Below are 26,175 nucleotides of genomic sequence, written 5' to 3' on the forward strand. Positions count from 1 at the left end.
GGAAAGCAGGGATCAAAGCACTGCAGGATCGCTTTGATCCGCGCTTATCCCTCTGCTTGCTAAGTCCCATGGGACTTAACAAAAGGAGGGGGGAAAGAATCAAAGCAATCCTGTGGCTTTATAAGGGGGAAAGGGATTAAAATGATTGTGCAGTTGTGGGATTGCATTGATCCCTTTCCCCTCCTTTTGCTAAGCCCCACGGGGCTTAGCAGGAAGGGAGAAAGCAGGGATCAAAGCAATCCTGCACTGCTTTGATCCCTTTCCCCCTACACTTGCTAAACCTCAGTTACATTTCTTAATTTTGTGTTAGAAAAGTGGGGGTGTCTTATACATGGGGGCGTTTTATACATGGAAAAATACGGTACATGTGGAAGTAAGCAGCTTTTCAGAAAACCTGGTCCCAAGGCCTCCCAGGCCTTTAAGGATGAATGATGACTGTCCCAGAAGTGGCAGCTTGGCTTGGGAGAAAGTATGCAGGTGGCACAGTGCAGAAAACAGCTTCAGTTCCAGCAGGCTCCAGGCTATTCTAACATTTGGTTAGAAGTCTTCAATTTCAGCATCATGAAATATGATATCAGCAATAACCACTCAAAAGGAAGCATGTTTAAGAATCTTTTCTATCATATAGAGATTCTGCAGATGGTTTTTCTCTCTTTCTGTCTCTTTAAGGATTTTACACTTGGTCCTTTATAAATTCATTTCTATCCTGACTAGATTATGCAAAAATAAGAATTCCAGAGCTATGCACAATAAGAAAAATTCTGAACACCTGGTTAACTTCTTCATTGTATCAGAGTTTCCAGATGTTACTTGGGACTACAATTCCCAGAATCCCTGAGGAAACATGGCCATTGGCCCTGCTGCCTGAAAAAGTCAGGGAGGAGTCGTCTTAAAATGTAACATTCCCAAGAATAGAGGTCATGCTTTTCTTAATGAAGCATTTGGGTTTATCCTGTTGCAAAAATTTGACCAACAGAATACAAAGTCCACACCGTTTTTGCTGATTCCCCTCGTTGGGGTGGTTGTGCTAAGAGCAACCTCAAGTCAGTGAGTGTAAAAAAAAATACAAGAAACAGGTGATAATTCAGAGGGTCACGGAGCTTTTCCCCTGCTAGTACTAATCTTTAGGAAAGTGGATACGATAAAGATTAGCTGTTGCACAGAAGGTGGAGGGATGGGCAGTGTATTCTAGGCTGAGGACATCCCTTGCAATCTTGGAAATCGGTGTTTCTTTGGTCCTTCTTGCTACACCATTCTAGACCTAGTGCTTTCCAAATGTGTGCACAGAGGAAATCAGGTGGATGAAACATAGCTCTGCTTCTCTGAAGTAACAGGCTACCTCTCAGCTCCTAAATAAGTACATTAGAATAGTACCACCACTGAAGAAGGCTGGTTTGGCATCAAATGATGGTTTAGCTGCTAGTGCAGCTTCTTGATTTTGTACAACAACACTGCCTTCTTTTGGCAAAGTGGTGGAAAATATAATGTAGCCCTATAGTATCCCTCTCAATGTAGAAAATATGATCTCTCTCAGCAGTGACCCCTAAAGGTTATTAGGAGTATTCTGAGTGAGGATCTACTGTATGAGGAAAAAATTGCAAAAACATAGAAATGGCGACAGGGAGGATCACATTCCCTTTGGCCTCTACCAGAACCATGAGGCTTTTTAATGACCATGCTGGCAGTTGTGACAGTGATGGGTGGCAGTTTGGAAGTTAGAGTACCGCCCTGCCTGTCCCAAGAGCTCTGTTGACAGTTCAGTATATTAATGTGAAAGGTAAGGAACACTTGTTGCTCACCTTTTACTCCTTATGGTTTTGGAAAATATGAAGGAGTACCCGTCTTCTGGCTTAATGCAGTAGTAGGAAACCTGTGATTCTCCAGATCTTGTTGATCTCAAACACTCACTCTCCTTCTGGTCATGTTGGTCGAAGCTGATGGGCACTGGAGCCCAATTAAAGATTTCTTCCACAAGCACTCTGAAGCTTGGCAGCTCTTCCACTGCCCTTTATTTCCTTTCTTCTCCCCTTGCCCATCCTGTCATGTTCCTTCTACCTCCTCTGTCGTAGGTGGGCTGTGGGAAAGGAATTGGATGGCTACTGAAAGATCGCATTGGCCTTCTTAGCTAAGCTGGCATTCGTTGTGGGTGGGTGGGTGAAGGAAGAACTGCAGATGAGGGAAGTTCCACCCCAAGACTAAATGACTTAACTGGTGCCAAGGGCAGGAGCTTATGATTTCTTCTCACCCCAAGGTATCAGGTCTTAGGGGAAACAAACAGCAACCTGGTTGCTTCCCTTCAGTCAGTCTACGTAACTGCCAGTGATGACCAACTGAAGACCTTTCTCATGTGCCAGGGCTGCTTGCCAGTAGCATTCAGTCCACCTGTGGTTTGAAAGGACTTGGGAGGGGCTTAAAACCTCCTGTGGGAATGTCCTATGTTGGGTATCTGTTTAGATACCCTATCACAGTAGTTCCTGACCGTGGATCCCCAGATGATCTTGGATGACAACTCCCAGAAGTCTTGGCCAGTACAGCTAATGGTGAAGGCTTAATGGTGAAGGCTTCTCCAGATGTTCTTTGTCTAAGAACATCTGGAGATCCAAGGTTGAGAACCACTGCCCTAACAGGTCGACGGTCAGGGGGACATGGTCTTTTGTCATAGGAATCATGAAGTAGTTGGCCAGTATGGATATTCTTTATTTTTAGTAATAAAATATCATACAGGTTCCTAAAAATGATGAAGGGTAGGGATAAAAGTGAGAAAGGAATTTGCTGCTCTATGAAGCTAATTTGCCATTTTTGGCACAAAGCAAAACAATGTGATTTACCTTCAACATTTGACTCTCACCTTGGATCTTTAAACCTGTGCCTTATAATCTGTTCCATAATTGGTGCATACAACTGCTCTAGTTTTTTACATAACTATATTAACATCAATTTATAGTCATTTATTATAGAGCAAGCTAAAGTAAGAACATAAATTATAACGTAACAGAAATAAAGCCAAAATAACCCATTAGGGTATTTTAAAAATGAAATTCAGCTGCCTTTATTAATCTTTTATCTTGAAATGATTTTTCAACAATGTCTGCATGGGCACATGCATGGGCTTTAGTAAAGGGTCCTATTGATGGCAGTTACCCATTTTTCCTTCTGCTTATAAGGCCAGCCATTTTTCACATGGCAAAATGGCGGGACACTCCATTGTTCCAGACTTTGTTGCTGTATTAAACACTGGAATGTGCTGCAGCAGGAAGTTCCTGCATGCAGAAAAAAATGGGTATCAGGTACAGGGTTCTTCTATATGCTGGCACTCAATTTCCTTTTACGAATCTTAACAAAAGCCAAGTCAAAATTACTTTGCTTCCTTGGCATTTCTGTGAGGGCATCCCCATTTGTGTTGATGGCATGCACTCACTGTGAAAAAATGCCGTTTCTACTGTGTTCTTATTTCTGTTTTCTTTCTTCTTTTCCTTTAGCCTCATTTGTCCATGCTGTTATTTAATTCTACTGGCTGTTGCAACACACATGCTTTTGCTGAGGATATCAGGATGCTACTTCTGCCATGATAGCAAAATGAAATCCCACAAGCTGTCACAACCCGTAGGGTTAAATGGCTAGGGAGCAAATGAAAGCAAAGGCACCATGAGCAAGATGAACAAAATGACGTGGAATAGAGCAGGACCAAACAGTATGCATTTCATCGTTTTTTCTGGCCTTTGGAGCAAATATTAAAACTAGAACCTTCTTGGCACAGCCCTAGTTATGTCCATTTTACTCCCAGTACAAACTTGTCTTAGGAATGAAAACTGACTTGATAGAGACAAATGGTCTGTCTACCCAGAAGTGGTGCCAGAATGGATTTAAGACACAGGTATGATGATCTGTACTGCATGCAAGTAATGTTGCATGTTACCCTTACCTTGCTGCAGTAATGTTTTTTTAAAAAATCTGCAAACATTTTTAATAAAAACCTAGTTTAGCAAATTGCTTTTTTCACCAGAATGCTGCTGCTCACAGCCTGTCTTTCAATTTCTCAAACATCCTGCTTTCTCAAGGGCTGCCGAATCATTGCATCCACTGAGGTTATGAGCTAACTGCCACTGAATTAAACTATATGATATGCTCAGCTCCACATACAGAAAGATAGATTCCTTAAGTTCTAATTCTCTGTTTGTCTTAGCTCTGGCTTTTCTTACCACCAAACCCTTGCAAATTACTTGATTTTGTGATGGGAGGTCCTTGGGAGGTAAAAGTGCTTCCTTGCATGTGTGATTGCCGTGGCATGGACTCTGAGGAATTCTCATCACTGAAAGTTTATCAACTTCTGATTGGGAGATGAGGATCTTGTGTGGCTTGGCCTTCAATAACAGCTCATGAAATAGAATTTACTGAATCAAAAAGGTAACATCAACCAAGGGCTTTCCATTATCTCTGTCTTAATTAATGCCATTACAAAACTCAGAACATGTAGTATTTTGGTTCACATTGTTTCAGGTAGTACTGGTGTTTTTATTCTTTTTAAAAAGAGGTTATTCCAAGCTTGTCAGCAGGCTCAGTAATGTCAACTAAGCATCCAAGAAAAGAGGGAAAAAAATGCACGTTTTAAATCTTGCTAACAGTATGCAGCCATGGAGAAATGAGGGGTATATGTAAGGATGTAGTTGCAGTTTTTGCTTGCTCAACATAGAAGATGAGCTAGCAGTTGACTTTAGAAATTATTCCAGAGTTTTCTCTTCAGTGGATGTTGATATAGAAAAGATTCCCTAAAAAGAATATTTAAAATCAATTACTCTGGGCTTTCCTGGTATATATACATCATGTGTGCTAAAATATAACACTTCCCATTTGGGTGGAGAGTGTGTCTGCCCCTTTCTATTCCAAGTGAGCTAACAAAATTAGATGTGATAGGATGCCAATCGTAATATGTAATCAGCCATGGTATGCTAGCTCATATATGGTTTCCAGATGTTGTTGGAACAAAGGTCCCAGAGTTTCTAGCCAGTGTGGCCGATGGTTGGAGATTCTGGATGATAGCATTCAACCACCTTACCTTAGTTTAAGATAATACTGCAGCAGATACAACGTGGCCAAAATAATTTTATGCTAGAAAAAAGAACATCTTTCTAGGAAGAATATGAAGATAAAAATGGCATGTGAGGGAAAGCTTAAGCCAGGAGGAGCAGGTAGTAGGCAGTAAGACATTGCAAAACTCCTCCATCAGCTTCTTAAACAAACTGCCTGTATGTGGTTGAAGTAGCCAAAAATGAAGCAAAAATTAATGGAGGCCAATTTTTATTTATTGTAGTACATTTCCTTAGCCCAATGCTATACAATTTGCTTTTTCTAACTACCAAAGCTCGTTTGAAAGCATGCACTTTGTATGATCTTCATATTTCCTGCGTGATGATTGCCAAGATAGTTTAATAAAATAGTGATGATAGTTTATTGCATTATGATATTTTGGATAGATCAATGTATGCAGAATATTTAAACTAAGTGTTATGGTTGTGAACTGAAGAAGGCTGGATTTCTTTCTTTTTTTGGTTATGTCTAAGATAGACTATAAACATGAATATTTTCCTCACTCTGATGGTGCAGAGTACACATTTTATAATAGAGACTGTTCTTGTAATTTGCAATAGATCAGTTCAGAATGGAGCATGGTTTAGTGGGAGTTGGACAGTCAGCAGGGTTGCATTGTTTGGCAGAAAACAGAGGTTCACTGTCAAATATTTATGAAGTGCTCCAGATGGATATATATATATTGTCTCTGGTGTTTCTTGGTTTTGTTTTGTCCTTTTGTATTAATCAGCACAAAAAACAGAGGCATAATCCTTAGTCTTACAGCTCTGGTTCATCTGTAAAGAGGGAAATCCATAGGCAAAGAGGTATGTGTCCCACCCACTTGGTAACTGCATAGGAAGTATGAGAAGGCCTCTTGTCTTTGGGAACACAAACCATGTTGTGTGGTCTCCAACTGATTTGACTGCTGTACTGTGAAGGCCAGCAGGGAGGTTTCAGCAGAAGCTTGTGGGGATCTTCCCATAGTCCAGAGCTGGACAGAAAATACAAGGGATTGTATCTCAGCTCTTTCTGCTATAGTAATAATGATGCTATTCATTTTATGAAGCCTATTTACCCACCAACCCGTTTGTATTTCTGCTGTATCTAAAGCTGAAGCATGATTTTAAAAAAAAAAGGAAAAAAATATTCCAACACTTTGGGAGATCATGTCGCACTATGAAGCTAAGTCAGTTTTTTCCCTATGATGTCTGATGTTTCTGTGTAATTAGCTTGATCATTTATAACTGAATCAGAATGGTCTCCTTCATAAATCTGTTTTAATTAAAAGTTATATTAAGAGCAACAGGAACAGATACACAAGTATTTGAAGTTTACAAACTACATCTTTGATAAGGGAAAATGGTTTCATGACATATGTATACAGTTGCTATTAAAATGTAATCTATATATTCTATATGATTGTATAATATTTTATACAACAGTACAAATAAAATATTTTTCTATTTATTATGTTGAAACACAGGGTTGGTTGGTTTGTTAGCTAATATAAATAACATAAATAACACTGTCAAACAACACATTGGAAGTGCTGACATTTTCCTAGGCTGCAAGAGTTAAATCATGCTGCAATTACACCCTTTCATGCTGTTTGGCGATATCCCAGTTAAGTTGTTCAGTAGATTAAAATGAATGCATATTTAAACACCATTTAGAAGCCAGTAGTTTTTATTTTGCTAAAGCTTGTTTATATAGATTTGTTACATTTGGCAATATGAAGAGGGGTGGGGAAGAAAGAAAATTTAACACCAATTGCAGCATCTAGACATATAAATGTTTTCTAGAAAGAAAAATCCAAGATTTCTAACAGTTGAAAGCACTGGTGACCAAAAAGGAAGAAAGATGGGAAGAAATACAAAGAGCAGAACTTCATGCTACCACAGATTCAGGGCTGCTGTGCCTAATACTATGTCCATATTGAGTCTGCAGTCTCTCTGCCACCTCTCTCCTTAGTTTAGATGTGTAACTGTGTACGGTTGTGCCCTGTGTTCTCCACCACTCTTAGCCAGGTATTTTGAAAGAGAAACACACAAATACATAGATACCACCACAACAGGGTAAGTTGCCTACCCAGAAAGTAAGAGAGAAGGGAATTTGGCAGAGAGTGCAGGTTTTGGCAGCAGTGGGGTACCATGAAGTTCTGCTCAGAGAATACTGTTGAAGAATTTTGATCACTGGTGTTTGCATTTGGTAAGAACAGCATTATGCATGCGTCTGATGAGAACGGCTGACAATGGGAATAGGCAACAGAGAAGGCTCCAAAGGAAGGGGAAGAATTAAAATTAACGTCCAACACTGATGTTACATGTCTTGCAGCTGGGATCTTTCTTAGCATTGGCGGTTGACAAGCTCATTAGCTGATGACCAGTAATTTCTGCAACTGTGCCAAGGGAGAGATCCACAGGGTCAGTGTAAATCACTTCCAAGATTACATCTTGTGCATGGTGGTAAATCATGACTCCATCTTCTTCAGTGCAGGTCAGAAATTTGTTATCCTGCAAGTTCAGCTGAGGGAGGCGCTGCTTACAGAATTCATCTCCCGGAGATCCAACAGGTGCGAGGACGAGGATGACATAGTGGTAAGCTGTGTACATGCAGTAGAAGTCTCCAAAGTACAAGTTAGTATTTGGGTTGCAAAGTTTTTCTGCTGCAATCTCAAACCTGTATCTTCCATATGGTGAATCTTGTGGGGGCTTTCCAGTGTTGAATTCAGTATTGCAGCTAAAGAAGATACCCTCCAGCTTCCCACTAATGGGAGAGCCATGGCTCCCACTGTTATCCTTGACTGAAGGTTGCAGAATACCTCCGTGCTGCTCTCTAAAAATGAAGGATGGGCAACCGTTTATTTTTACAGTGGCATCAGCAAGAATGACACAGATTATGCAGAAGCCTTCATTCCAAATGATGACTTACAAAATGAATAAGAACATTTCAGTTTTAAAAAATTAAGGAGAAAACACAGCTTCGTGAATACAAAAAGCCAAGATGAACTTCAAAATATAGAAATTTTTTCCATAAAGAGGTAAGAATGTATCTAGCTAGAAATGCTGAATTACACTTTTTAAAATGGCACCGTACAGGTTGTGTCTTCAGTGTACAAGGCTTCTAATTGTAGATAGAGGGGCTAATGACTATTAACAGATTTTAATTTGTAATATTCAACAGAACTCCGCTCTTCATTAGGGCTGTTTCACACACTATGCTTTTCAGGTGGACACATGTTTTTTAAGTGTATACCTGAAATGTAATGTGTGACAGAGATGAGTATATTCCTCAAACAGGCACAATAAAAGAGCCAGGATTTCCAGTTGTGCAGAAGCATAAAATTGGTGGCAAACTCCTGTAAGGAGTACCCCTTATTAAGTCAGAAGATACAGCTGATGGGGGATGCTATCCTTCCTACAGTTGTCAGGGTACTAACTAATTCTAGCAAATCTATTGGGGAAGAGCCTTCTGCCTTTCTATTTTGCCATGAAAATTCACATGGGGGTGGGTGGGAAGGTACACATTTCCACAGTTCCAGCATAGCCTCTCCTGTCCAGAATTAATCAGTTAGCTTACCTTTCCTTATTATTTCATCCATCCTCAGGCTTTCAGATCTGGTTCACCAAAACCTGTCCAATTCATTTAAACTCACTTCCCCCGTAACACTCAATATTAACACATGTTGCATTTTGCAGACACACTTCTGTGGTGTCTCGATTCTTCACATGCACGTGTTATATTATTATTATTATTTTTAAATATGATTTTCTTGCACAATAATGAATAGGAAAAATGTTGCATATGTACATACATACAAATATAACTGGAGCACCAAAATGAAGAGGCCTGTGGGAAGCAAGAATAGAGTGGAATGACTGAAATCGTGAATTTTCTCAGGTTTGCTGCACCAGCATAGAAAAATATTGAATGTGCCAAATCAGTGGTCCATGCTGGTAAACAAAACTAATCTTTCACATGGGCTTGGGGGGGGTAGGCTTGTGTCCAGTGGGAATATTTGACATTTCTATTTCTTTGTAAGCTTGCTATTATGTTTTTCAAGTGTAGTCTGTCTCAAGACAAACTTAAGATGTTGTTTATCCTCAAAATATCCATCTTTTTTTGTTTTTGAAAGACAAGATTGGGAAGAAAAAGGGCATCCAACTGAGATAAAACGATTGCAGGTGAGCTAAATATCAAGAAGATAAACATCAGTAAAATAATGCCACCGTTCTAAAATGTGAAGCAAGACAGGTAATCATTCCTGAATGGTAGCATAGTGACATCCTGTGGCCAGTTAAGCTAACTGTATTCCGGAATTACCCACAGACCTGGCAGTAGCACCGATACCAGACTAATCAACACACACCTAAACTATTTGAAACAAAATAACTAATACTCTTTCTAATCCACCTAAATAGATTAATGTTTGTAAACAGACTTATTAAATCCACTTGCTGGACTAAGAACTGCAAGAATAAATCAGAATGGGAATCTGAGTGTAGAGACCATTTGCCCACAAGGAACAGAACACCCATGTTGTTGTCTATTTCTGATAACATTCTTATGCAACTAATCACATGCAGACATCTTAGGTGTATCTGCAAGAACAGCTGGATTAAAGGCAGTGTCTTCGGCCTAAAAAGTAGATTGAGATTTGCACATATGGAACAGTAGGCCCAGGCACGACAGAGTGCGTGCATCTTAGCTTCCAATAAAGTGCCTTTGGTCCCAATTCAAAAAGTCAAAACAGCAGTGGCGCTCCCACAGGTCACTTTCTGATTAGATTACTTTAGGATGCGATGCAGAATTTAACCCACTCTCTAAACGTGTTAGCCAGTGACAGAATGATTAAGTCTACCTAATTTTTTGCACTGTATCCTGATTTATGGCTACAGCAATCCAACCCTACAAATTGTATGCACAATTCCTACTTGTGTCTAGGGTTCATAATCCAACAAGGAACGATCACAGAAAAACCTGCATTCTTCTATATGTTCTCCACACTGGATTTTGGGAATGAGATTTTATTGAGCTAGATGTCATCTTTTATCACAATCCACCAGAACAATGTAACTCTACTCTTTGTTAATGCCAACATTGGGCAGATAGCTCTGTTGGCAAAACAGCTCCACTGCAAAGGAACAGGCAGGTATCTGCGTGCTCAGCTGAATCCTGGGGCTAGCAGAAAAGGTATAGGAAACAGACAAGAATAACCACAAGAGTTCCAAAAAAAAGAGAAAAACCATGCACGTATGCAGTCAGTGTGGGGAGTGGGAAGGCAAGAAGAAAACGAATAAGTGTTGGGGCTCCTCAGTAAAGCCACCTACAAACAGCTACATGGAGACTTCTCCAAGTTAACAACTGTGCTGACTCTGGGCTACTAGGGCTGGGAAGATTTCAAAGTCTGAAATAGGAGGCGAGCAGGAACAAAATGGGAGATCCTCCAGCATAGTGGAAGCACATAACATTTTGATTTAGGTCCCTTTAATCTTTATTTGGGAGGCAGTGAAAGATAGGAGGGCCTGGCGTGCTCTGGTCCATGGGGTCACGAAGAGTCGGAAACGACTAAATGACTAGACGACGAATCTTTATTCTAATGGTGGCACAGTGCATGCTACACTTTCTTGTTCCCAGGTTTTAAAATTTATATGAGCCATTGCACACTCCAACCTCTCAAGTACAGCACCTGTTATGCATCTATATAAAAATGCACTTAGTTACCATCTAATTTCACCTCAGTGATAGCCAATGGTAATTTAGTAAACATATTAAAATAATAAACCAGTATGCAGACAATCCTCTTGCTACCTATAGAATGGAGAAGGCAAAGTTCTTATCTATAGGGAGAGATTTACCTATGAAACGTACTGGACACCTTACCTGATGTAGTCAAAATACTCTTTGTGCTGGTTCCGATAAAAGACCGAAAATTTAAGCATGCGTCCTGCAATCACTTCTGCTTTTTCCAAAAGTTGTGTTAAATGAACCTTTGAATAATCTGTGAATGCAAAACAATCTGCTAGTAAGAATGTCACCTTTCAAGTACACATGGTGTTCTTGGTTGAGTCAATGGGGACTGTGGAGCTGGTCACACTTAAGAATGATATCCCTTTACTTTACACAGATATATCTGGTAGAGCACTTAGATTAGCTAGAAGGACTATATCAACATTCTAGACTCCTTTCTAGAGTAGTGTTTGTACATCAACCAACAAGTTGCTTTGCATGTTACATTGCGATAAACCCAGGTTTATCGCAAACCATACACTTAAATGGGAATGATGACTGACTTGGCTCTTTGATTAGTCAACCCTATGAGACACTTGTGTTTACAAATAACTGATTTTTTTTATATTTATGTATTTGTACAATTAAGGCCCCCTTCCAAAAGTCTTTCCCTGAAATACTTAAAAGTAAATTAGTGGCATTGGAGTCTGACAAAAATCAACGAGTGGTTTCAGATTAAGAGACATGCACCTTGACTGGTAGAAGCCTGCCCTCGGCTCCATAGAAAACCTGCTAGCCTCCCAGAAAATGCTACTGAGGCCAAAAGATACCTTAGATCTAATCCACCACAAGCACTAAAATCAAATTAATGAACAGTTATGACTGAGGGAATATTTCATGTCAGAAATCAGACTTACAAAGCAAGAATACGTATGCTTATGAAATGAAAGTCTATTACCAATCATAAAACAGTGAGCCAATTTGCAAATTATATGAAGTAAAACTTCAGCTGTGACAATTTATGTCTACTCTTATGGAATTCCATCTTGGGGATGAGTTATGTGAAGTGCATTTTTTTGCAGCCACAGAGGAGACCTTATCAATGGTGTGAATTATGGTGCAGAGGGGAGAAATCACTGAATATTACAGAAAAATGCCTACTGTGAACACAACCTTCTGTCCACAGAAGATAGATTTTGAACACTAAACAAACCCAAAGTGAATGATAGCTCACTCACCAAAAAAGGGTGTTGTGTGTGTCTGTGTGTGGGGAAATTATATTTAAAATCTTGTATTTTGTGCAAGAGTTTAAAAAATTCCTGCAAAAAATACAACATTTTCAGTGCAAAATGAAGTTTGTTGTAAGGTTTATTTTTGCCCCCCCAAAAAAACACTCCAATGAATTTTTCATCAAAAGGTACCAAAATTTGAAAAATGCCAAAAACTCTTGTAATCTCATTTAGCAGAAAGAAATGGTTTAAAATATTAGTTAAAAATAAATAAAAATACATTAACTTTTTAAAAATAATGCAGGTGATATCATACATCACAATTTCTGAAAAACAGAAAGCTTTTTTAAAATTTTAATTCTTGCCTGTAAGAACAAAACAAGTGAAGATTCATATCATTACTTATAGTACTGAAGTGCACTATGGAATTAATGCTGGTGGCAGTAAGCAGCAGCATTTGCTTTAAGAAAATCTATGATTCATAGTCTCATATATTTGGTTCTGTTTAGAGATTGGTACAAATTGGCATTGTGGTGGTTCATGCTGGTTTGTGTGTGTGTGTGTGTTTGTGTGTTGTTGTTGTTGTTGTTGTTGTTTTGTCCAAACAGGTATTTGATGCTTCCCAGCCCTGCCTGCTCTGGTGTGCGCCCACTCAGAAGCAGTACCCCAGCTTCCATGCCCCACATCCTCCAAGCGCTGCCTGAGTTGGTGCCTGCTGGGGGTGGTGGGGCTGGGAAGCACTGAACACCTATTTGGAGAAAAAAACAAACTAGCACCAAGGGTTGAACTGGCAGTTTGTGCCCATCTCTAGCTCTGTCCCTTGAAACGACAATATAACTTGGGGAGGGAGATGATTAGGGAGTTGCATGGCTATCTTGCATGTTAATCCAATTGAGGCAATACACAGAACAAAAACTAGTGTCCCAAAAATGAATTTGCATTTCCATCCATCAGTCAGTTGCAATCTATAAAGCAGAATGATGCAAACAAAAATGTGACATACAGACGTTGCTTGTTTTTGATGGGCTAAAACTTTAAAGGAAGAAGCTCACCTGCTGTGCAGAATTCAATGATTTCACTCCATTCTGAAACCATATAATCGCCATCAACTTGCTTTGAGGCAGTCTGTACAGCGACTGTGTATTCAGTTCTTGGGCTCAGGAACCAATGTCCACGGACCGTCATAGGCAGGGGAACGGCTTTTGCCACTAGTTTCGTGGGCACATCCTAATTTGAGAGGGAAACAGGAGAAATTAAAAACTATGCATAGAAGTACCACTATTACTGCTGCCACCACTACCACAATAAGGTTTTCTGAAGTGCTTAACATAACTAGAAGTTGTATAATAATTTAAAACAACATTTGCAACCTCATAAGCATGGACAAGCAACTGTGTTTTTCTCTCAAATGCACTTTCCTCCCTCTCCAACTAGGGGTGTCTGTGTCTTTTGAGCCAAGCACTGCCTTGGAACACCTGGGAAGCACAATAGACACTGTCTAAATTCTGATCTGTATACTATCCTGGGAAACATGGACTAGGATATTCAGTTTCAGAAGCATGGACTAGGATATTCAGGTGAACAAATGTCCAACTTCAGACATCCTTTCTTAAAATCAAAATAAATGATTATTTTTAAAGGCCTAGTGACAATTAGGCTTCTGTATGAAATACATGTCCTTTCTTGTTTCATTGCTCCTAGTGGTGTTTTTACTACTATTTGTCTAAAACCTGCTTGCCTATTGTCAACATTAACAGAAGAAAACAAAATTAATAGAATGGTTGACTTAGGATAAGGCACAGTAATTGTCTGGGGTTCCCTTTAGTACCACAAAGGCTTTCTGCTGAAATTGGCATTATATGAATTGCATTATCTGTTATTATCCAAAAATTCACTGCATAGAACACAGAGAGTAGTTTGTGTTCCAAAATGTATGCTGTTCTAAAGAAAAAGAAGGGGGAAAATCATTACTTTTCTCAACAGTACAGAATACAAATAGGAATCTGTGTAAAAAGGCCCTGTTCCTGCCAATTCCAAAGCCCTGACTTTGGAACAAAAGGGTGGAATATTCTGACTCTTAAGTTTCTGGCATCATGTCCCTTAAAGTGTTAAAGACTTTAATTGCAAAATTAAAAATTGGCCGATGGATCCAAGTGTTTATTTATGCAATTTAGCTTTTCTGAGAAGGCTTAATGAGTTTGCTGTGAAATATAAAATACAGTGGTGCCCCGTATAGCGAGGTTAATGCGTTCCGGATTAACCTTCGCTATGCGAAAACATCGCTGTACGGGCAAGGAAAGCCTATTGGAACGCATTAAACTTAGTTTAATGCGTTCCAATAAGCGTCCAAACTTACCCCTCCAGCGATGTTTTCGCGTCCGGCGGCCATTTTGGAGCCGCCGATCAGCTGTTCGGCGGCTCAAAATGGCCGCCGGACGCCCCAATCGTCGCAAAGCGAGTGCGGCGATTGGGGCAGATCCGTATAGCGATCCCCAAAAAGGGATCGCTATACGGATTCTTCGTTAAACGGTGCGCTCGTTAAGCGAGGCACCACTGTATACTGCTGCAGAAAACAAAGGAGGTAAAAGCAAAAGCAAAATACAGTTCACAAAGAACTAAAATGAAGTGGAACATTAAGGTATCTTGAGTCCATACTACACAGCAGAAACAGAGTTGTCTACCTTCTTGACAACTACAAACAAGATCCAGCCTACACAACAGTGAAACTCTCTCTAGGCAATACTGTGCCCATAGGCTTTAGAGTTCCCCCACAGAAACAACAATTTCTCATACTTTCTTACATGTAAGTCAGGAGTTTGAATTTCCACTGATCCTCCTGAGAGACAGGCCAGTCAACATCACTTGGAATATGTACGAATGACTGGTTATGGGCTGTGTGGCCTTTTGGTAAGCTGCATGGTCCTAAAGTGCCATCAGAAGAAAGGCCTGGCAAACCATTTCTGAATATTTTACTAAGACATTCACCACAAATCAAAATCGCCGTGAAGGCACACGGTATTGGTTTCATTTTGGCTCCAGGTCAAAACATGCTTATTTATTAATTAGAGCCTTTGAGGGTTCATCCAACAGTTTTAATGTTATGTTTTTAAATTGTTTTAACTTTGAATTGTTTTAAATCTGCATTTTCAAATTGTCTTGTATAGCTTTGTAATTTGTCATAAGACATTGCACTATTAAGAGAGGGGTTATAAAGTAAGTAAGTCATTAAGATCACTGAAGAAAACAATAAGTTGTAAGAAGGAGGGAGAGAGAGAGAGACCCCTCTCTTGGGAGTGCCATCCCTCCCACCAACCACTGAGAAAGAGAGCCAGACCCCACCAGTTCCCTCACCCCGGAAGACGAAACCACCTGGACATGACCCGGGGAATTTGGAGGGAGATTTGAAAGGAGTCAGGATTGCAGAACCTGGGACTACCTTGGCAGGCGCGGGAGAAAAAAGGCGGGAGATAGTGAAGGCGGGGGATATAAAAAGGGGGGAAGGAGAGTTGCCAGTAGGCTGGGAGTGGATTTGGGTAGAAGATCCATGGACAGGAAAGATGGCGAAATTGCGTGTCCCCAAAGAAGAAGCTGATGTTCGGAGGAGGCGTGAGTTAAGCTCCAAACCATCATACTGGGGTGAACGAGAAACTAAGGAGTGGAGGAAGAAGTTGAGAGAGGAAAGAATGAGAGTGGAAAGAGAACAAAGGGAGAGGTTAGAATGGAGAAATTGGGAGACCCAAATGAGGGAATTCCTGGAGCATTCTTTGGCACTGCCCTTCTTTGGCATTGGGATGTAGACTGACCTTTTCCAATCCTCTGGCCACTGTTGCGTTTTCCAAACTTGCTAGCATATTGAGTGTAGCACCTTAAAATCTTTTTAAGATTTTAAATAGTTCAACTGGAATGCCATCACCTCCGCTGGCCTTGTTGTTAGTCATGCTTTCTAAGGCCCACTTGACTTCACTCTCCAGGATGTCTGACTCAAGGTCAGCAGCCACACTATCTGGGTTGTCTGGGACATCTATGATTTTTCTGGTATAATTCCTCTGTGTATTCTTGCCACCTCTTCTTGATGTCTTCTGCTTCTGTTAGGTCCCTCCCATTTTTGTCCTTTATCATGTCCGTCTTTGCACAAAATGTTCATTTGATATCTCCAATTTTCTTGAACAGATCTGTTTTTTCCCCTTTCTATTATTTTCCTCTATTTCTTTGCATTGTTCATTTAAGAAGGCCCTCTTATCTCTCCTTGCTATTCTTCGGACGTCTACTGTAGCGTTCACCCTTCTGGCACCTGTGTGTTTTACCCTCACAAAGGCTCATGTCGCGTCTTCCTCTCGCTGCCACCAGTGGATTACCTCAATCCACAATATAAATGGCATTTGTCAGAACACTTGTCTTGTGAATACAAACAGATCTTATTTATTGACGTGAAACAGAAGTTCTTCAGATAAACATTGTACACAAGCAAATCATTAACAGTTCTCTCAGTACATATTTTTCTCTTCCAATATCATTACTAACTTCTCTACCTATTTTCTTAACCAGCCTTATCACTCAGTATCTGTTCCCTCTCTCTCTGACTAACCAGTCCCCTCCTCTCTATCTGGATGTCATCCCAATCTCTATCTGACTCCTCCTTCTCCTGCCAAATCTTCATATAGCTGCTGACTCTGCCTCTCCAGTCCTCTCATAGGCTCATGCAAATGAGCTGATTTGCAAATGACTATGAATGGCATGAGTGAGGTGGGGCGATCATCACATCTACATTCAATTTTCTGTAACTTTCCCTATCTCCCTTGTATTCTGTTTCCCTTCTCTGCTATTTGTAAGGTCTTGTTGGACAGTCACTTTGCTTTCTTGCATTTCCTTTCCTTTCCTTTGGGATGATTTTTGTTGCTGCCTCCTGTACAATCCCCTTCATGGATTGCTGCCTTGTCGTGGCGAAGGGGCTCGAGTAACTCAGAGAAGCTATGGGCTATGCCATGCAGGGACACCCAAGATGGTCAGGACATAGTGAAGAGTTCCGACTAAACGCAATCCACCTGGAGTAGGAAATGGCAATGCCACTCCAGTATCTTTGCCAAAAACGCCCCATGATCAGAAACAAAAGGCTAAAAGATATGACGCTGGAAGATGGGCCCCTCAGTTCGGAAGGTGTCCAACATGCTACTGAGGAAGAGCAGAGGACAAGTACAAGTAACTCCAGAGCTAATGAAATGGTTGGGCCAAAGCCGAAAGGACGCTCAGCTGTGGACGCGCCTGGAAGTGAAAGGAAAGTCCAATGCTGCAAAGAAAAATACTGCATAGGAACCTGGAATGTAAGATCTATGAACGTTGGGAAGCTGGATGTGGTCAAATAGGAGATGGCAAGAATAAACATCGACATCCTGGGCATCAGCGAACTAAAATGGACAGGAATGGGCGAATTCAGCTCAGATGATTATCATATCTACTATTGTGGGCAAGAATCCCGTAGAAGGAATGGAGTAGCCTTCATAGTCAACAAAAGAGTGGGAAAAGCTGTAATGGGATACAATCTCAAAAATGATAGAATGATGTCAATACGAATCCAAGGCAGACCTTTCAACATCACAATAATCCAAGTTTATGCACCTACTACCATTGCTGAGGAGACTGAAATTGAACAATTTTATGAAGATTTACAACACCTTCTAGAACTGACACCAAAGAAAGATGTTCTTCTCATTCTAGGGGACTGGAATGCTAAAGTAGGGAGCCAAGAGATAAAAGGTATAACAGGGAAGTTTGGCCTTGGAGTTCAGAATGAAGCAGGGCAAAGGCTAATAGAGTTTTGTCAAGAGAAAAAGCTGGTCATCACAAACACTCTTTTCCAACAACACAAGAGGCGACTCTATACATGGAAATCACCAGATGGGCAATATCGAAATCAGATTGATTATATTCTCTGCAGCCAAAGATGGAGAAGCTCTGTACAGTCAGCAAAAACAAGACCTGGAGCTGATTGTGGCTTTGATCATCAGCTTCTCATAGCAAAATTCAAGCTTAAACTGAAGAGAGTAGGAAAAACCACTAGGCTCCTCAGGTATAATGTAAACCAAATCCCTTATGAATACACAGTGGAAGTAAAGAACAGATTTAAGGAACTAGATTTGGTGGACAGAGTGCCTGAAGAACTTTGGATAGAGGCTCGTAACATTGTACAGGAGGCAGCAACAAAAACCATCCCAAAGAAAAGGAAATGCAAGAAAGCAAAGTGGCTGTCCAACGAGGCTTTACAAATAGCAGAGAAGAGAAGGAAAACAAAATGCAAGGGAGATAGAGAAAGTTACAGAAAATTGAAAGCAGACTTCCAAAGAATAGCAAGGAGAGACAAGAGGGCCTTCTTAAATGAACAATGCAAAGAAATAGAGGAAAATAACAGAAAAGGAAAAACCAGAGATCTGTTCAGGAAAATTGGAGATATTAGAGGAACATTTCGTGCAAAGATGAACATGATAAAGGACAAAAATGGGAGGGACCTAACAGAAGCAGAAGACATCAAGAAGAGGTGGCAAGAATACACAGAGAAATTATATCAGAAAGAGTTGGACATCGCGGACAACCCAGACAGTGTAGTTGCTGACCTTGAGCCAGACATCCTGGAGAGTGAAGTCAAGTGGGCCTTAGAAAGCCTGGCTAACAATAAGGCCAGTGGAGGTGATGACATTCCAGTTGAACTATTTAAAATCTTAAAAGATGATGCTGTTAAGGTGCTACATTCAATATGTCAGCAAGTTTGGAAAACGCAACAGTGGCCAGAGGATTGGAAAAGATCAGTCTACATCCCAATCCCAAAGAAAGGCAGTGCCAAAGAATGCTCCAACTACCGTACAATTGCACTCATTTCACATGCTAGCAAGGTTATGCTCAAAATCCTACAAGGTAGGCTTCAGCAGTACGTGGACCGAGAACTCCCAGAAGTACAAGCTGGATTCCGAAGGGGCAGAGGAACTCGAGACCAAATTGCTAACATTCGCTGGATTATGGAGAAAGCCAGAGAGTTCTAGAAAAATATCTACTTCTGCTTCATTGACTATGCGAAAGCCTTTGACTGTGTGGACCACAGCAAACTATGGCAAGTCCTTAAAGAAATGGGAGTGCCTGACCACCTTGTCTATCTCCTGAGAAACCTATATGTAGGACAGGAAGCAACAGTGAGAACTGGACATGGAAAAACTGATTGTTTCAAAATTGGGAAAGGAGTACGACAAGGTTGTATATTGTCCCCCGCCTTATTTAACTTATATGCAGAATACATCATGCGGAAGGCTGGACTGGAGGAATCCCAAGCAGATGATACCACTCTGCTGGCAGAAAGTGAGGAGGAATTAAAGAACCTAGTAATGAGGGTGAAAGAGGAGAGTGCAAAAACAGGCCTGAAACTCAACATCAAAAAAATATTGATAATGGCCACTGGTCCCATCACCTCCTGGCAAACAGAAGGGGAAGATATGGAGGCAGTGACAGATTTTACTTTCTTGGGCTCCATGATCACTGCAGATGGAGACACCAGCCACGAAATTAAAAGACGCCTGCTTCTGGGGAGGAAAGCGATGACAAACCTTGACAGCATCTTAAAAAGCAGAGACATCACCTTGCCAACAAAAGTCCGAATAGTCAAAGCTATGGTTTTTCCTGTTGTGATGTATGGATGTGAGAGCTGGACCATAAAGAAAGCAGACTGCCGAAGAATTGATGCCTTTGAATTGTGGTGCTGGAGGAGGCTCTTGAGAAATCCCCTGGACTGCAAGGAGAACAAACCTATCAATTCTAAAGGAAATCAACCCTGAGTGCTCACTGGAAGGACAGATCCTGAAGCTGAGGCTCCAGTACTTTGGCCATCTGATGAGAAGAGAAGACTCGTTGGAAAAGACCTTGATGTTAGGAAAGTGTGACGGCAAGAGGAGAAGGGGACGACTGAGGATGAGATGGCTGGACAGTGTCTGCGAAGCAACCAACATGAAATTGACAGACCTCCGGGAGCAGTGGAAGATAGGAGGGCCTGGCGTGCTCTGGTCCATGGGGTCACGAAGAGTCGGACACGACTAAACGACTAAACAACAACAACTCCTGTACAATGTAATGAGCCTGCATCCATAGTTCTTCAGGCACTCTGTCCACCTTAAATCTGTTATTCACTTCCACTGTGTATTCATTTTTTTAATTTTCTTTTTATTATCAGGATAATCCATGGTTTCAGCCAGGTAAGAACAGATGATTGATAATGTAAGGTCCAGTCCGGTAAACCAAATCCTCTATTTTCCTTGGATTCTTTGAGCATTTTTAATTTGATTCTGGCTTTCTTCCCTTGCCAGATATACTTTAATATCACCTTGTTTAAGTCATCAAAGTATTTATTTTCACTGGCACTATTTGAAACAAAAAGAGTAGCTTTGGCAAAATGTTCATTTTGATTGTTGTAATTCTTCCTAATAGTGATAGTTGTAGGTGTTTCCATTTTTCTAGGTCTATTTTTATTTGGTTAAGTAGTTTTATATAGTTATCTTCTTTTATAGTTACACATCTGGCAGTTAAATATATTCCGAGGTACTTGACTTTTTAAACTATTTGTAGGTCTGACATCCTTCTCTAGTGCCTTTTTAATATTAATATTATCCGTCAGTTCACCATTTATAATTACTTTAGCTATTTGTTCATTATAGATTGTCTCAATTACATTTATAAAGCTTTTGCCGAAATCCATAGCTTTTATTTGCTTCATCGTAAATTGCCAATTCATATTATCAAAGGCTTTTTGGGCATCCAGAAAGATTAATGCCATTTGCTTCTCTGAATGTACCTCATAATACAGTGGGGTCTCTACTTAAGAACTTAATCCGTATTGGAAGGTGGTTCTCAAGTTGAAAAGTTCTTATGTTGAATCTGCATTTCCCATAGGAATGCATTGAAAACGATTTAATCCGTATCTGCTCTTTTCCGTCCATAGAAACTACAGTGGAACCTCTACTTAAGAACTTAATCGGTTTTGGAATGGTGTTCTTAAGTTGAAACGTTCTTAAGTTGAAGCAAAATTTCCCATAGGAATGGACTGAAAACCAATTAATCCGTTCTGGCTGTTTTTTTGTTATGTAGAGGTGCGTTCGTACATTGAAGCATTAGTTCCCATAGGAACTAATGCAAAGCTGGTTAATACGTACTCTACCACTAGGGGGAGAATTTTTTTTAACCTAAGATGACCTAAGGTTAAAAAAAGAGCAGGAAAGTTTTTTTTTTCCTGTTCTTATCTTGGATTTCTGTTCTCAAGTAGAAGCAAAATTTAGCAAATGGAGCTGTTCTTAAGTTGGATTGTTCTTAAGTAGAGATGTTCTTAAGTAGAGACCCCACTGTATTCTAATATGTCCAAGATTATCCTTAGGTTGTACCTTAGTTGTCTTTTTGGCAAGAATCCATTTTGGTTTGAATGGATGAACTCCATTAAAAACTTTTTCAGTCTTTCCGCTATAATTACTGCAAAGATTTTATAGTCCACATTCAATAAAGATATTGGTCTAAAAAATTTTATGTGTGGAGTCCGTATCTTCTTTTGGTATTAGAGTGATATATGCCTCTAGCCATGTCTTGGGTATTTTAGCTTCTAGTCGAATTTCATTGCAGACCTCTTCTGTTGGTAGGCTTCACTGTGTATTCATAAGGGATTTTGTTTAAATTATACCTAACTAGCCCAGTGATTTTTCCTACTTTCTTCAGTTTAAGCTTGAATTTTGTTATAAGAAGCTGATGATCAGAGCCACAATCAGCTTCAGGTCTTGTTTTTGCTGACTGTACAGAGCTTCTCCATCTTTGGCTGCAGAGAACATAATCAATCTGATTTTGGTATTGCCCATCTGGTGATGTCCATGTGTAGAGTCGCCTCTTGTGTTGTTGGAAAAGAGTGTTTGTGATGACCAGCTTGTTCACTTGACAAACTCTATTAGCCTTTGCCCTGCTTCTTTTTGAATTCCAAGGTCAAACGTACCTGTTGTTCCTTTTATCTCGACTCCCTACTCTAGCATTCCAGTCCCCTATAATGACAAGAACATCTTTCTTTGGTGTCAGTTCTAGACGGTGTTGTAAGTCTTCATAGAATTTGTCAGTTTCATCCTCTTCGGCATTGGTGGTTGGTGCATAAACTTGGATTACTGTGATGTTGAAAGGTCTGCTTTGGATTCGTATTGACATCATTCTATCATTTTTGAGATTGTATCCCAGTACAGCTTTTCTTACTCTTCTGTTGACTATGAGTATACTCCATTTCTTCTACGGGATTCTTGCCCACAGTAGAATATATGATAATCGTCTGAACTGAATTTGCTTATTCCTGTCCATTTTAGTTCGCTGATGCCCAGGATGTCAATGTTTATTCTTGCCATCTCCTGTTTGACCCCATCCAGTTTACCAGGGTTCATCACTAATTCCCAGTGTTTTACCTGGTTCCCCTCCTCCCAGAGGACATCATCCATGTGGGCATTGTGTTTATTGCAATCATATAAGGCACATGTCAGAATTTATAGAGCCACAGAATAAAAAGGTTTACACCCTGAAGGATTTCACTAACTGTAATACCAAGGGAATAATCTATGCTATAAGGTATCCATGTAATAATCTGTACACAGGTAAAAACTCTAGACTTCTCAAAGTAAGAATGGGTGAACACCTCAGTAATTTAAGAAATAAACAACTAGGCAGTCCTCTAGTTGGCAATTTTACAGAAACGAACCATAGAATAAAAGATCTGGTGTTCTGGGCTGTGGACAGAGTTACTAGGAACTGTGAAAGGTCTTTACTAAAAAGGGAAATTGACTGGATTGTGAAATTGAACACCCTAGTACCTCATGGGTTAAATGAAGAAATAGACTTTCTCCCTTTATTATGATAACACTGCTGGGTTGGTTATCTCACCACCCTGTACAGCTGTATATAAATGCCTCTTCTAGTGCCTGCACTTTCCAACACTTTCAATTAGTTTTGGAGGTGATGTAGACCAAAGAAAGGTGCCAAGGGTATAAAGAAGCTCGGTAAGTGTTTGATATTCTGTCTAGTATATTTTACCATGCATGTATTTTTATAAAGTTGAGAGTCCCAAGCCAGGTGTATATATATAATTTTTTAAAGAAAATGTGTGGTTTCAGTATTTAATGTGTGGTTTTGTGTTATGCTCAGCTCCTGAAGAAGGCTTTGCTGAAATGTGTTGAGACAGAGCTTTTAATGACTCATTTTAATGACTCATCAATAAAGAGCTTGTTTCTACGTTCTACATCCTGAGACTTAGTTTCTCATTTATAATCTGGACTTCCGTGGATGTACCAGTTCCTTTTGTTTTGCCTTGAAGGGAAGACACTGGAATATTTAGCCAATATCAACATGCAGCATTGGGAGGATGGATGAGTTGGAGATGAAAGGGGAGAGCCTTCTTTTAAGGGTAATTACAGCACAAGGAAGGAATTTCCTCATCTCTCCAATAAATAAAACCTGAAAATTACAGCTTTTGACCAAGTGGAGAGTTTGGGCCACTGTTGCCTCATGCGTGGCTATTTCAGCCTGATGCTTCTTTTTTGTAGCAGGGTCTAGCAAAATCCACATGATTTCACGAGGAAATGAAGGAAATTTCATGAGGAAATGAAGGGCACTAGTTTTTGATGGCTCAACATCAGATCCCTTTGACATCCTAAGTGGAGTGAAACAGGGCTGTGTCCTCACGCCGATTCTTTTTGGGATCTTTTTTGCTGTCATGCTGAAGCACGTTTTTGGAACTGCAACAGAAGGTGTCTACCTCCAGACTAGATCAGATGGAAAGCTCTTTAATCCCTCTAGACTGAGAGAGGAGACCAAAGTCCAGCTGAAATGCATGCAGGACTTGCTCTTTGCCGATGATGCAGCCATTGTTGCCCATTCTGCTGAAGAGCTCCAACAACTCATGAATCGTTTTAGCAAGGCCTGCCAAGACTTTGGATTAACAATCAGCCTGAAGAAAACACAAGTCATGGGCTAGGGTGTGGACTCGCCTCCCTCTATTACCATCTCCACACAAGAATTGGAGATTGTTCATGACTTTACCTTGGCTCAATGATCTCTGACACTCTCTCCCTAAATGGCAAGCTGGATAAATGCACTGGCAAAGCAGTTACCGTATTTTTTGCTCCATAAGACGCACCTCCAAATAAGACGCACCTCATTTTTAGGAGAGGAAAACTGGAAAAAAATATTCTGGCAAATTCATAAGGCAGTAGCAATAGACAGATGTTGTCACATCAATTAGCTCAGACTTCTTGCAGTGTACAACACAGTGAGAGCTTTTGAACAATTTGTAGTTGGCAAAGTTATTCCAATAGCCACAGACAACAACACTACAATGCTTTATATCAACCACCAAGGAGGAACAAAATCCATGTCTTTCTTGCTACTAACAGTACAGTTTTGGGACTGGTGTATTCTCAAGCATGTCATTTCACAAGTCATACATGTACCAGAAGTGGAGAATCATGAAGCAGACTTCTACAGCAGGATGACACACAATGAGTGGGAATTACCATCTCAAGTTTTAACACTTATAATGAATTGTTATTGCACTGAAAGAGATGAATAAACAGATTGTTGCTGGGTAGTCAATAAGAGCTATGATGAAGAAATCACCACCAGCACAGGTGTAAGCAAACAGCAAAGCATGCCTCACTTCCACTCCCTTCCTTCCTTCCTTACAGCAATAAAGTTTTCTCTCTCCATCATTCAGTTCTTTACTTTGCAGCATGCAGCATGTCCACAGAAAGTGTGCTTACTTTTATCAGGTTTTTGCAGCTGATCCTCCTGTTTCCTCCACTCTCTAATCATTTTTTCAGATGAGGAGGCCCAAAATGTCTTTGCACTGTTCGCTGTTTCCATACTCCTTAGCATATTTTACTACCTCTAGTTTAAAAGGAATGCACCATGCAGCTTTTGTTAACACAAAAATACTACTAAAATTTCTGTTTCCAGTTGTGTGTGTGTACGTGTGAAATGCTATTTATGAAATGTTGTGTTCTTAAACCAATTTTCAAGATTTCAAAGCTTTACTTGGACATATTTAGATCTGTGATTCAGATCTGCCCTCTGCAATTCAAATTGCCTTGCTCCTGATGAGTCCATAAAAACTGGCAAGCTAATACACCAAATAAAACCTGTAGCCCTAGTGGTAATATATTAAGGAAAGGAGTGTTAGGTCCCTTTTGGTTTCCCTTTTGAACTTTATTCTGCATATGCTCAGTGCCTTTTTAATCATTCTGTGCTTCAGAATGAAATTTGGCTAACAATACACATTAGCCTCCCCCCCCCCCCGGTCCCTTAATGTTTTAAATATCTGCAAAATTACTTCTATTTAGGCTTAATTTATGGGGAAGTGATGCAGCTTACTACCAAGCTCTGAACTACAGACAGCTATATCTAGCCACCTTTTCCCCATCCAGCAGGCTCTCAGTAGAAATTTTATCTTCCCCTCGCCATTCTCAGGCTTATTAAACTTACTGCCAATTTTAGAAGCTTTTGTTTCTGTCCTCTCTCTCTCTCTCTCTCTCTCTCTCTCTCTGGTTCTCCACATGTCTGGTTGGTCACATGGTCTAACTTCTCTGCAGAAGGTGAAGGGAAAGAGACTCCTCCTTCCTGCTTTGCTTCTCCAATAGAAAAGCTAATTGGATGATGTAAGCAGGCAGATATGCTAATATCTGTGCACTGAAGGATTGTGGGAGGAACATCCAGCCCCTGATGGGGGTCCTGCAGGGCACCCCAAAACACTGAAGAGCTCTCCTGGCCTCTTTTGGGATTGGGGCTGTGCAGACCTTTTCTGATCAGGAGGTGCAGCCAGGAGTCACCATGCCTTTGGAGGGTAGGGCACACAAAGGGCCAGGAGGCTTAGGAGCCATTCAAACTCAAACCTAGCAGGGGAGATACCATTGTTGTAAAAGTGGTTTTCCCAGGGTAAGGCTAATCTATTGCACTTTGGATGAGCTGACCCCTGTGATTTCTCCAAACATGGGAAAATCAACTGCTTAAGTGGGGGACTGTGCTTCTGGTTTTTCTGTACTGCAGTGAGTCCTGGACCCTTTGTGCATGGCAGGAGAGGAAGCTGAACACGTTCCATATGCGTTGTCTCTGATGCATT

General features: G+C 40.4%; 1 protein-coding gene and 1 pseudogene across 8 annotated transcripts in view; one reads left to right on the forward strand and one right to left on the reverse strand.

Annotated features, from left to right (window-relative positions):
- Positions 1-6,325: 6,325 nt before the first annotated feature.
- Positions 6,326-26,175, reverse strand: part of PHYHIPL (phytanoyl-CoA 2-hydroxylase interacting protein like) — a 118,818-nt gene continuing 98,968 nt past the window's right edge. For all 8 annotated transcript variants that reach the window (XM_072995129.2, XM_072995130.2, XM_078390953.1 and 5 more), the window contains 3 exons: positions 13,079-13,253; positions 10,951-11,068; positions 6,326-7,902 (listed from right to left, as the gene is read on the reverse strand). In XM_072995129.2, coding sequence (XP_072851230.2) covers positions 7,368-7,902; positions 10,951-11,068; positions 13,079-13,253 — 828 coding nt within the window. In that variant the 3' untranslated portion in view covers positions 6,326-7,367. The remainder of the gene's footprint in view (positions 7,903-10,950; positions 11,069-13,078; positions 13,254-26,175) is intronic.
- LOC140706197 (U1 spliceosomal RNA) lies at positions 25,941-26,095 on the forward strand (annotated as a pseudogene).

Source organism: Pogona vitticeps, chromosome 3, assembly GCF_051106095.1.
Source record: "Pogona vitticeps strain Pit_001003342236 chromosome 3, PviZW2.1, whole genome shotgun sequence".
Classification (NCBI taxonomy): Eukaryota; Metazoa; Chordata; class Lepidosauria; order Squamata; family Agamidae; genus Pogona; species Pogona vitticeps.